The sequence below is a fragment of the Neolamprologus multifasciatus genome, chromosome 19 (assembly GCF_963576455.1).
Source record: "Neolamprologus multifasciatus chromosome 19, fNeoMul1.2, whole genome shotgun sequence".
Taxonomy (NCBI): domain Eukaryota; kingdom Metazoa; phylum Chordata; class Actinopteri; order Cichliformes; family Cichlidae; genus Neolamprologus; species Neolamprologus multifasciatus.
In genome coordinates this window covers 9,747,549-9,760,000 of record NC_140457.1, presented here as the reverse complement: position 1 = coordinate 9,760,000, position 12,452 = coordinate 9,747,549, and the positions used below count along the sequence as shown (strand labels likewise).

General features: G+C 41.7%; 1 protein-coding gene across 1 annotated transcript; it reads right to left on the bottom strand.

The window, feature by feature from the left end:
• Window positions 1–4,304: 4,304 nt before the first annotated feature.
• dcaf10 (DDB1 and CUL4 associated factor 10) lies at window positions 4,305–12,360 on the bottom strand. Its single transcript, XM_085142718.1, has 7 exons — window positions 11,678–12,360; window positions 10,872–10,985; window positions 8,965–9,162; window positions 8,105–8,307; window positions 7,889–7,969; window positions 7,659–7,804; window positions 4,305–7,290 (listed from the first exon to the last, which is right to left on the bottom strand). Exons 1-7 carry the CDS (start codon window positions 12,163–12,165, stop codon window positions 6,919–6,921), a joined length of 1,602 nt encoding a protein of 533 aa, XP_084998844.1. The 5' UTR covers window positions 12,166–12,360; the 3' UTR covers window positions 4,305–6,918.
• Between the last annotated feature and the right edge of the window lie 92 nt (window positions 12,361–12,452).

Genomic DNA, 12,452 nt, shown 5'->3' with positions numbered 1-12,452 from the left:
AAAGGTGACAGCAATGGGTTGCATGGGCTTTTGAGCCGTGCTGACTTAACCTTTTAATTGCCACTTTCTGTGTCTTTGTGAATTTACCAGGGGTGTGTTATTCATGACCTTGTATTGTTTACAGTGCAGAGGTCACTGTGAGAAAGTGTGCATACAGACGCGCTGCGCTAACATCTATATCACTTTTTCCACAGCAGAGGGCTAATCATATGATCTAATCACATGATTTACAGCAGGACACACCACTGGCTAATGTTTTTTTTCTTACGACAGGGCCTGGAGTGAAGCTACTTCAGGGGAGAAGCCCTGAGAATTTTTAAGAGACAATGCACAACTTTATTGTGCATGTCTAATTGTGCTAAGCTAACATAGGGCAAAAGAGGGTTTTTTCCGGGGAAGTTTTCATTTTTAAATTGCAGGAACCATGACATGAGGGATATGGAAGGATTGACTGAGGCGCAGATGCAAACTGTGACTAGGAGACAACACTTCAAGTGGACCAGTGAGAAGCAGGGACCATCTGCAGGACAACAGACAAACGACAGTGGGCTTCCAAAGGATTGTCATGAGGAGATTTTGAACAGCAAAATCTTAAAAATAAAATGAAAGAGTTTCGTCGTTGACGCTGAGGAAGACAACTAAGGTGTACGACGTGCTCTGCCTTAAATCTACAGCTGCGTTGGAACAGAAATCGAGGGATGGAGAGAGCGTGCCAAGCTCCAAAAGTGACAGTGCAAGGAAGATCAGCGTTGGAATTATGACTCTGTAAATGGCACAAACACCAGGAGCCATAACTGTGACAGAGAATGACCACCTAATGCTGTTTCACTTTGCCATGCAAAGTACTTTGACACTCTGGAAAAGACCTTTCCTCTGTATCATTGTTGTTTCCATTTGCATGTGAGAGCTTAGATTGTGGGGAAGATTAAAGATGAACAAAGGGTGGTGGGAGAACAGTGAAGTGAGGATACACAGTGTGAAACTCCTTTAAGTGTACAATAATGTTGATGTGATATACAGAATGTCAGGAAAGAAATTCTGGTTTTAATGTGATTCTTGATTTTAGAATCAAAGGGTGGGATTGTAGAGGAATTTCTTTCACTAAGGTATTAATCACATTATTTCATTGTTTTAACATGTCTGACACTCATACTTAAGACAAATGGTAGGGGGTGTAGCAAAGATGTTGGGGAAACAGGAACTCCAGAGGACCAGTCTTTTGTCTCTTGAGGACTCTGGGAAGTAGCAAGGGAGTGTGAACCTTAAGGTGTGAAACAGCTGTGTACTGCCTTTGTTCCTGAAGAAGGTATTTAACTGAGAGGTTGACTTTGGCTCAGTGAGAACTCTGCTGACCGTCTGTCCCGCGGCCATGGAGGGCTCCACAAGCTTGTTTGGTTGTCTGTTCTTTGTGTGTGCATGGAATTAAAGAATGTTAGCTACCGCTCACCGCTCGTCTGCAGGCTTTATTTAAGTGGGAAAACTTCCACAACAAACGTTGTTTTATTAATTACAGGACAGTCTGGCCAAAGAGTTATCACAACTTTGTCTGCAATTGTACATTTAATTCTTGCAATTTAAGCCCAAAGAATCATGCAGACCAAAGTTAAAACTAGATGTGAAAACCCTCCCAAAACAAAAAACTTTAGTTAACAAATTTAAGACCTTTGAAAAACCCCAAAGTAGAAAGATTTCTTGAACTTATAAAAATAAAATAAAAATATAAAGATAATAAATTCTGTAACTATCTGTTAGTATTGTCGAAATCTGCTAACAACATGCCTAATTATTCACTGACAGGTGCTTTTATTGAGACTCTGCACATCTGCAAGATTGAGCATCAACTGTTTTTTATTATAACACCTGTACGGATTTTCCTATATCTTGCCTTTGACATATGCCCTCCATACATAAAAAATATTTAAGAAAAGCTAAAACTGAAACTAATAAAACTTAACTAAAACTAAACATTTCAGACAATAAAAACTTTGAAAGAAATATATTAATATATATATATATATATATATATATATATATATTAATGAAATTACACATCTGTGGTAGCTCAGATAGGCTAACATCTGTACAATATAGAACAGGGGTATAAACACAAGGCCCAGGGGGCAGAAACACCCCAGCAAAGAATCCAATATGTCCAACTGGATGGCTCTTGGAAAATCTAAAGGAAGGGATAGATTTTGGACTTTAACTGTATTTTCATAAGATTTACAATTTTTCCCACTGACAAACACCCCCTGCAAGTCAAGTAATGATGTGATGGAGGGTGTTTCAGGTGCAACCAAAGTCTTTCATTTTCAGGCCAATCATGTACCTGTGCACACGTTTCTGCCACTGACAGAAAAAAAATGACGGACTGTACATATGCACGTGAGATCCTTTGCTACTACTGTTGCAATTCCTACATGTATTTTTGGCTGGATTAGCTTCTTTTCTGAAGTAGTCAGAAATTGCATTGCTCGTCCTCCTGTGTACTTACAGCACCGTGAAAAAGTCTTTACTCTTCATTTTCAGTCTAGTCCTTATATGATGTGATTGAATGAATAGGATTCTTCTCCCCTTTAGATAATGTTTAATTGTTTATTTCATAACTCACCAGATCATAAAAACAAAAAACATTTCTTCCTTTAACTTGCTAATCCTCCCATGAGGAAAGTCATTCTCAGAGTTGGGACTGCAGCAGATGCGAAAGAGTTTGACTGACATATAGGGAAGAAATTCTAAGGACAATTTAAAAATAAATCAATAAATGAAGAGAAAATTAACAATAAAGGACCCAAACACAGAGCAGTCAGCAGTGAAAAAGAAGCTAAGTTTTTATTTCTGATAAGTACCATTTTTAGTATCGCTGTCAGGATTACTTACTCTGTGTAACCAGGTAGGAAACAACAGTGCATTTACCCCCCACCCCCCCAGCTGTGATCGCCACAAATACTGGGAGCATTCCTTTAACCCACAGCTGAAAACAGGTTAAAAACCCAGAACCGGAGCAATAAAGCAACAAAGAAATTCCTAAAAATGAACCCGGTGTTTAGTTACTATACCTGAAGTGAAAATGGCAGATAAGACACTTTTCCTCAAAGAGCTCGTGAGTATAATAAGTGAAATAAAAGCAGCGGTGAATACACAGCATCCTTTAACCATCAGTTCAGTCAGTTCATTTTAAAGTAGCTGTTTACAGAAGAAATGTCTACTTTTTTTAAAATGTCAGTAATCAGAGAAATTAAATAATTCTAAGGGAAAGAAAGACGACTGAGCTGGAGGTGAAATGGACTCCGTTTGCAACATACTGAAAACACATTTTGAGCATGTAACTGAGGTACAAAGTGTTAAAAGCATCTTTTCTCATTGCTTGCAGGACCATACAGTGAGCTAGAATCTAAGACTCCACCTGTGTTATCACCTCAAAACCAAATGAAGTTAAATGTTATCACGCACTTTCCCCCAACATTTTGTGGCACTGAGTTGAGACCAGAAAAGAAGAAATAATAGCACTCACAATTAATATAAAGTTACCCCTAACAGCCAGTTTGCATTAGATTAGCACAAAGTGGAAACAATTGGAAGCAGCTAGCCCAGCTTTATCTAACAGAATTAAATGTTATCCACTGGCACACTGAGTAGCCAAGGGAGACAGAAGTGCTAATTAGTAATCTTCCCAGTGATTATGCTAATCTTACCACTGGCTTTATAAAGGTTTTTGAGGTCATATGCAAGTCGCTCGTTGTCAGCCAAAATGGACGAGATACAATTACCAAGCAGGACAGGAAGAAAATGTGTATTTCCCCCAATGGTTGGTGAGCGGTTGCATGCTCTTGCTAGGTAAAAATCTGCCTCAAAGAGGGTACTACTGCAAAATCTCAGAGTGCTTTGGTCGCTCTCAAATTGCCAGGGCTGGATGTTCTCTTTGTGGAAGACACCGACTTGTCTGCAAACACTCGCCAACTACTAGTCGAACAAAAACGTGCAAAACAAACCAGAAACGCTACAAATCCAGAAAGCTTTGGAGCGTGTTGGCTGCACAGATGGTATAAAACATGGACTTCTGAGTTGGAAAAATGCAAACTTTTACTTGGTGAACATTTTGTTTAACTAGCAGTTAAGACTAGTTGGTGAGTGTTTGCAGATAAGTTGCTGCTCGATGCAAGCTCCATGCAACCACAGGAATCTGGTAGCAATCAAAGCAATCACACGGAGGGCTTTTTGTTTTTGTTTTTGTTGGGGGTGGGGGGCGGGGACACAGAGGGCTTTTTGTTTTTGTTTTTTTGTTTTTTTTTTTGGGGGGGGGGGGGGGGGGGGGAGAAGAAGCCATAATTGGGGGTTTTAACAATTGATTTCACAGGTATCGCCATCAGCCTCTATCTAAAATACATATTTTGTCCTCGCAACTTGTAAATGACAGACGGTCAAGGACAGTGTCCAAAACTTGTGTCCAAGACTCATCCAAGATGGCAGACAAGTAGAGCTGGTAGTCACATGACTGTAAAACCCTGAATATTTGGAGTGATTAGCCAGCATTTTAACACTTTGTGACTGTAGGGGGTGCTGCTGCACTCTTATCTTTGCAGTATTTTTTTTTTTACATTAAGGTTTAGTGACATGTTCAGAATTTAGAGCATCTAAACACTGTCAAATATACACCACTAAATACTGAGTGGTCAATATATCCATAAAGCAACAGTTCCCCCTTTAATACCAAAGGCATGAATGTAGTTCCATCTCAACACCCCACCAGATGTGAATGAGACACTTCCCAAAATGTGAAACGAGAGAAGATATTTCCAAATCCACAAATAGATACCCACTTTTAGCTCACGGCAGAGAAGTCCAAGTAAAAAAAAGAAAAAGAAAAACAAACAGAATCAAAACATTTGGCATCTAAGAGCTCAACACAGAGCCTCACATAAATAAGAAAGAAGAATTATCTTAAGAGGCTGGTATGCATAGTAGTATACGCTTCTGTCTTTTTTTGTTTGTTTGTTTGTTTCCCTAACAGCAAGTTTCTATCTACTCTGCAGTCAGTCAGTATGTACTGTAGCCAGTATACATTACAGTTGTAACAATCAGGCATGTGCTTACAGCAGCTATACAAAACACAAAAGCATTGCTCTTACAAGAACAGTCAAAGCAATTTGCTCCTTTAAAGAGGAGAAAAGCCTTGCTCATCAACTTTATGCTAACACAAGCAAACGTGAAACACTAGGTGTGACAAAACAGTGTGGATTAGCACTGTCCAAAAACCAACAAACTTAGGTTCAGGGGTAGAAAAAGCACAATTTCATCTTGCAAATGTTAAATAAAGAATGTAAAGAATCTTTCTCAGTCAAAAAGTGAACATGCCACTGATAAAATAAAAAGGCCGGCAATATTCTACAGCAAGCATTAATGAAACAGCTTATTTGTCTGTCTCCAGCTGTCTGACAGCTCCAATGCAGTCAAAAACATTAGAAACACATTAGTTAGCCTCACTATTTGAACATAGATACTGTGGCTAACTGTAAATACGTTTAGTGCACCATTCTGTTTGAGTAACACTGGAGGGGAAAAAAGTGAAAAAGAAAAAAGTAAGTCAGACGAAAATATTTTAAAGAGTTGCATTTTCAGATGTAATGATGTAGGTGCTGAGAGACGCAGGCAGGGTTGGGAAGCCAGAGCAGCGTGCTCGATGTGGAAAATCTATAATAATGCCAGCAATGTTTAAGGGAAAAATACTTAACTGCTACTACATTTTCATTTTTACAAAGAGTGGGTGTGGAAAAATCTGAAAATGAGACACCGACAGCAGCTGGACTTCAGCAGTTTCCACTTACAGGAAATGAAAAGTGACTCCAATGTATCTACTCTTAAAGTAGCCTCAGTGACTGTGAGAATAGCATCAAACATCGTGCTACAAGTAGTGCCATAATTCATACACCAATAAAACCACTTTAAAAAAACACTATCAAAGACCATGAAGGCAGAAACAGGGTGGAGACAGAAAACGTACTTGAAGTCAGGGGTCAAAGTTCAGATTGTATGAGCAGAGAAGCAGCACCTGTGGAGAAAAGGCATGAGCAGAGCAGCAGAGAGCGACACGATGTGCAGCAGAGGACGCCGAATTGAGACGACCAGCGACAGACGAAAGCGCCCGTTCCTTACTCGTCCCTTTAGGATTCATGTTCGCTTGCATCCTTAGTGTTTTTGTCCTGAGACAGCAACATCTGGGTGTGCCGAGTCTCAACAAAATCAAAGTTTTTTACTGCTATAGAGAATGAATCTTTAATATGAAAACGAGCTTGTCCTTCACTGATGCCACGTTGCGCCACTGTCTCCGAGGAGAAAAGTAAAACCCAACTGATCTTTCTTGTACTGCCTTTTTTTTCTTAAAGTTCAGGGTCAGTGAGGTTTCCATCCACTGCTGCAGTCTGGCCACCGGTCCACAGCTCAAGTCTTCTCCGTTCTTCTCCCATGTCAATGGCTATCAGCTGACACCTACAATCCAAACTAACTTTGCCTGCTTAGCGGCTGCAGACCTGGGTCAAGAAGTACTTTTAGGGTTTGTTTCTTTAGTTTATCGGAAAAAGATTCAGACAAACAGATGCCGGGAATCCGATTTAGGATTGCTACACGTTTTTTTCTCCTTTTTAGAGTTTTTGACAACTTTTCCTTTAATGTTTCCGACAGAAGCTAAGCATATTTCTCAGTAGCTAAACAATCTATAAACACATAATGGCAAAACTGTAAAAATCAAAGAGATTAAGTAGCTGCACTAAACTTGGGCAATGCAAGGTTTTTATAGATTTTTGTGTGATTATGAATAAATTAATGCTTCTTTGATATATTCTCAGACTTGCTGTGCATAAACCCTAATCAGTACTTCTTCACTGAGGTCTGCGACACTTCTTTCTTCAACAGCACCGGATGCTAAAACTTGGGCTGGTAAAGGGCCACGCGCCCACTGAGGCACCCCGAGGCCAGCTGGCAGTGTGTTGGGGAGAACTTTGTGGTGAGCACTACGTCACTGTGCGAGTAGATGGAGCGTATCTCCCTGAGGCAGCTGGTCTGGATGGGCAGGCAGTCGACCAGCTCGCCACAGCGCTCGTCGAAGGCCAGGAGGCGTACGCCGTAGCCGTAAGGGGAGCAGATGAGCCGTCCATCTGGGCTGAAGCACAGCTCCTTGATGTAGCCCCGCCCCACGTTGGCCTCCTCGATGTAGTGGGTAAGGCGGAGGGAGCAACGGGGGGAGACCAGCGGGCGAGTGGGTGCTCCCTCCTGGAACTCATACACACACGTCCACTGAAGAGAGAAAGGCAGTGAGAAAGCGGACATACAAGTGATGCAGTTTAATACCAGATGATTAAACACGCAATCGCATCAGCGTCATCACTGGAAATATAGCCTTTAGTGGCCTTTTACTTGTAAGCTGCTTAAAAGTATGACACTGCACTTCAGTTCTACAAGAAAAGTGGTCAAATATACAGCCAGAATTACGCTTGTTAATGGCTAACAAAAACCTCTGGTTGATATAAAACTTTTAGAGGGAACAAATATTAGTGAAGGCGTATTTTAGGCTGTGTGGATTACAGAAATAGCTTGCAGAGGGATCTTTTTAATAAACAAAACTGTGATTATGTCAGCTTCATGCACCGCTCCATGTTTCTCACCTCTTGGTCATCCATGTTGCTGGAGCATCGGATGAGTGTGGCCCAGCCTTTGGGATGGAGCTGCAGGGAGGTGATGCAGTTCCCTCTGTCCCTCTCGCCGGGGATCTCTGGAGTTAACACCTCCAGACTGTTTCTGGGAGACAGCCCTGCGAGCACAGTTTTTCATAACATTAAAGACAAAACCTCAGGTGTCAGTAGTTTATCCCTTCTATATCATGATTCGCCCTGACCTTCTCTATGAGGGTGGAGCTTGCTGGAGTCATTTCCCTGGCGAGGAGTACAAGCGGATCTGGATGCTGATGTGCCTCCATCTACAAAATCATAAAAGGCATTTATAGGTTTGTATTTTTTAAATAAACACCAACCTAACACGAACAATTCAGCTGATAAACATGAAGGAACGTGAGCAAAACACTTCATTAATTTGCGCATGAGCCTGATCTGACCTGAGCTGAGGGGAGTCCGTCGTGCTCGTAGCATTCGGTAGCTGCCCACCTCTAGGGACTGGGTGAGGTCCAGGTCATGGAGGATGAGCAAGTACCCTGAGGAAGTAGAAATGAGCATCTTGGAACAGTCAGGTGTTAGGCGCATCCTCATTAAGTAGCGAGTGTGGAAGAACTTTTTGTGTGGGCAGCCATCCTCCGTAAACCTATAAATGCAGAGGAGTAATTAAGGTTTAACAGACAGTTAGATTACAATATCTTAATAAAACCCTTCCTGTATAGATCAGCCTTGGTGCAGCCCCTCAGTTCCATTTCATCAAATCAGCTGTTCTAGCTCCTGCTCCCTCCCTTTATCCCAGCTTTCTGATTGGTTGCCCTTTGCATACAGAAAGGTCAACCAGCAGGTGGTTTGGGCTTCTGTGGTCTAATATCACAGACGTAATATGATTATCTCAGCCAAAGCTGTATCCTGGAGATGATCATATTAGAGCTATCCACCCACATTAATATCGCATAGATCTGAGACCGGGAAAAACTGACTGAAAGGTTGTATTTAGTGCAGTGCGAAACCCGAGGTATTAGCTCATGACTGAAATCAGTATTTGAAATTTTTGTCATTTTTGTATAACATGTAGTAACATATATGAAACTAAATAACTAACTAACTAAATTAAAGCATTTTGATTGAAAGCCAAAAGAAACATAATCCAGATCACAATAAGATAACCTGGCATGTTGAAATTGGTTTGAAGTACAGGCCACTTCTAATAAGGATATACTTTATTTTCACCATAACTGTATGTGGCACAGAGACACAACGAGCACATGGACGTAAAATAAACATACCGTAGACAATGACTAACCTGTTAGTGTCCCATGTGATGACATTACCATCGAAGCCAGAAGTGACAAGGAGACGAGTGTTGGTGTCATACTCGATGTTCTTCACCCAGCTGGCATGCCCGTGCAATGAGCAAACCTTTGAGTTAAGCTTACGCAGATCCCATAATGCAATTGTGGTGTCGTCGGAGCAGGTGGCAAACAAACGATTGTCCAAAAACCTACAGGGAGAGAAACACAGATTTAGGAAACCCAGTGGATAGTAATTTCGACACAGGTTGACCAATCTGGGGCGCTTCCCCACGCTGCCATCCTCGTGAAGATCTTCCAGTTCCGTAATTACACTGTGAGGAGCGAGAAGAGAGCTATTCTACACAGAAGTCTTTTATCAACTGGGATGATGTACAAATGCGACATCTCTGTAAGAACCTGATGCCACTAAAATGAAACTACAGTCCTGTGGAAAAGAAAATACACCCTGTTCCAATTCTATGGCTTTACATATTAGGTGAAAATAAAATTCTGGTTCCTAGCAGGTTCTCTTTAAATACAACTGCCACTGAAGAACAATACATGACACATTACACTGCATCATTATTTATTTAACAGAAACTAAACCAACATGCAGAAGCAGTTGTGTGAAAATCTAAGTACACCCAATAATTGAGTAGCTTGAAGAACCACCTTTGGCAGCCATAACGTGATGTTCTCACGTTCTGTACGACTTTTTCAGTCTCTCACATTGTTGTGGAGGAATTCTGGCCCACTCTTCTTTACAACGTTGATTCACTTTATTGCTGTGCTTTGGATCTTTGTCATGTTACATAATCCAATTTCAGCCAAGCTTTAGTTGTCGGACAGATGGCCTCACATTTGACTCTTGAATACTCTGGTGTACAGAACAGTCCATGGTCAACTCCGTGACTGCAAAACAAGCCCAAATCATCAGCCCTCCACCACCACGTTTTCTCCAAACGTGAGCCTGTGTATTATGGCCAAACATCTCTGCTTGGGTCTCTTCTGTCTTAAAGAGGATTGTTCCAGAAGCTTTGCAATTTGCTCAGGTGTTGGTTTGCAGATCTAAGCTGTGTTCTTTTAAGGGAGAAGAGGCTTTTTCCTGACAACCCTTCCAAACAAGCCATAACTGTTCACTACAGTCCTGTCATAAACTTTAATATTAACCACACTAAAGGAGGCCTTAGAGCCTTTGCTGTCTTTAACATTTTGTTTTTGTGAATAATATTTTTCATGCTTTGAATATATTTTTCACACAATTTGAAGTTCATCATTCTGCAATGATGGACTTCAAATTGTTTGGAAATGGCCTCATAACCCTTCTCAGATGGATGGACAACAACAGCTGCTTCTCTAAGATCACTGCTTTTGTCTTTCCTCCTTGGGTTTGTTTTAAGACAGTCCTGACTTTCCAAAGCTGCAAAATGACAAAACGTCTGCACTTATAGAGGTGTTCACACTTGCTAATTATCTATTAATGAAGCGCATTTCATTGGCTGCTACATACCTGCTCAATTTCTATGGAAGCTGCAAATATGTACTTTGTTTTTCCACACAATGCTTCTGCATTTTGGCTTAATTTTTGTCATATAAATAAAGGCAATGGATGATATGTGTTGTTGTTCAACTAAGGTTGTACTGAAATGCGGAAGGATTTCTTATTTGGCACCTTCAGCTCTTCCATCCAACATCTCTTTCTTGCATCCTCACAGCGAGAGCTCAGACCCAATAAAATGCATCCAAGTAGTTTTTATTAGTCTCTGCATGTCATACTTGATTTAAAGACTCATGCTGTAATACAGACTGTTTATTATGTTTTATTACCTTAACCCACAGGTCTCTCGCTCCCTTTTACTGAGCTACAGACCCAATTTGTAAAACCTTTCCCCAGAGATTCAAGATTAGAATAATGCACCTTATGTTGTTGACACAGTCCTCATGTGCCTCCGTCAGGGTTTTGATGTGTCTGGATGAGATTGGATCAAACAGCAGGACCTCAGTCTGCTCACAGGCCACAGTCAGCACAGACCTAATCAGAAGAAAAAAAACCAGTTGATCTCTTTGTCCATGTGCGACAAGATGTTATGCAGCAGCAAACGAAAGCATAAGGGGAAAAAGGAGAATATTTTCTCATTTTATAGGCAATCTAATAAGTAGACAGGATGAATTTTACTTGCATTGACGCTACACTACTCATTGCATTTTTGCTATAATAATGAGTCACAACAATGTTACTAAAACTGCACAACAAGAATAGGTATAATTTAAAAAATTCAAGCGTCAAATGCAGACACAAGTCAAAGTATTGAGTATTGACGAGTATTGTGCACAGCAGCGCTATCACGGTACAGTCAGGACAGGAAGTGTGAGCCCACAAAACAAATGTGACCCAGACTGGGCACAGCTTGACCTGGTTTGTCTGCAGGATTTGTTTCTTACATCTGCTGTCTCTAGGCTTAAGTCCGAGAAGTGCTAACTAGCTGTACAAGACTTTGGAGGTTACATTTTGAGGATATTAAGAACGTACTGTTAAATCATCAGTGAACAAACTGATGGGGTTTGTCTGGAAACTATTTATTATGTCATCAATAAACACCGAGTGAGTATGTATGAGATGAAGTAGGTAGGTGAGGACGAATGTGGCTTTTAAATTCAAGCTTTTAACGCACAAATATCGGGAAATCTCTCAACTTCACACCCTAAAACGCAGACAAATCTTACCCGTCCGGGGAGTACTCCAGGTTAAACACGGCTCCATGGGTCTGAGTGCTCAGGTTAACTGACTCTACAGCCGGATTCATAGAGCGGTACAAGCTTGTCATTGTCCTGAAGTTATCCCGAGCTGGGTCCACAAACACCCCTCGTCTTATAGTCCTGCTCTGCAACCAAGAAAACAGGCTAGCACCCCTGAAGCTGTCAGTGTCGGAGCCACCACCAGTGTCGGAGCTACCATCAGTGCACTTCTTCAGCGGTGCGACGGCCGGTCTGGAGCGGGGCTCTCGCTCCTCCAATACGGGAGACCCCGCGATAGGAGCCACTAGACCCTCGCTGCTCGCGGGGGGTGAAGGAGAAGCTCTCCGAGCGATGTCATCTTCCTCATCCGAATCGTCAATGTCAGGGTCTTCCTCTTTGTCGGAGACTGTGCCGCCGTTGGGCCTGTCCCGCGACTCGTCGGCGTCCTCGCTGTCGCTCTGGTGCTCCGAGCTCATTGTAGCTTCTCCAGCGTCCGCACAGACGTTTGCGGTTCGGGGTGCAGGGTCTCGAAAAGTAGGTTGGCCCGGTCACCTAATGAACACGAACCCGCTGCTTCCTTCACTCTTTTAAGAATCCATTGCAGAGCATTTTAGGTGCATAGGTTACGCTGGGCAAATTTTATTTTGTTGCTAGGTTTGCCAGCGCCTTAACGCCTCCCGTTAAACCACACACATGTTAGCTTAAATTTCACCGGAAGATGATGATTAAACTTCAAAGTAAAAGCACAAATAGCCTTTAAAAC

Excerpts from the sequence above, each read along its gene's own strand:
- dcaf10 (XM_085142718.1), bottom strand. The coding sequence starts at position 12,165 with ATGAGCTCGGAGCACCAGAGCGACAGCGAGGACGCCGACGAGTCGCGG. Across the intron at positions 8,308-8,964 it reads ATCACATGGGACACTAACAG|GTTTACGGAGGATGGCTGCC; the intron begins GTTAGTCATTGT and ends CTGCATTTATAG. Across the intron at positions 7,970-8,104 it reads ACGGACTCCCCTCAGCTCAG|ATGGAGGCACATCAGCATCC; the intron begins GTCAGATCAGGC and ends ATGATTTTGTAG.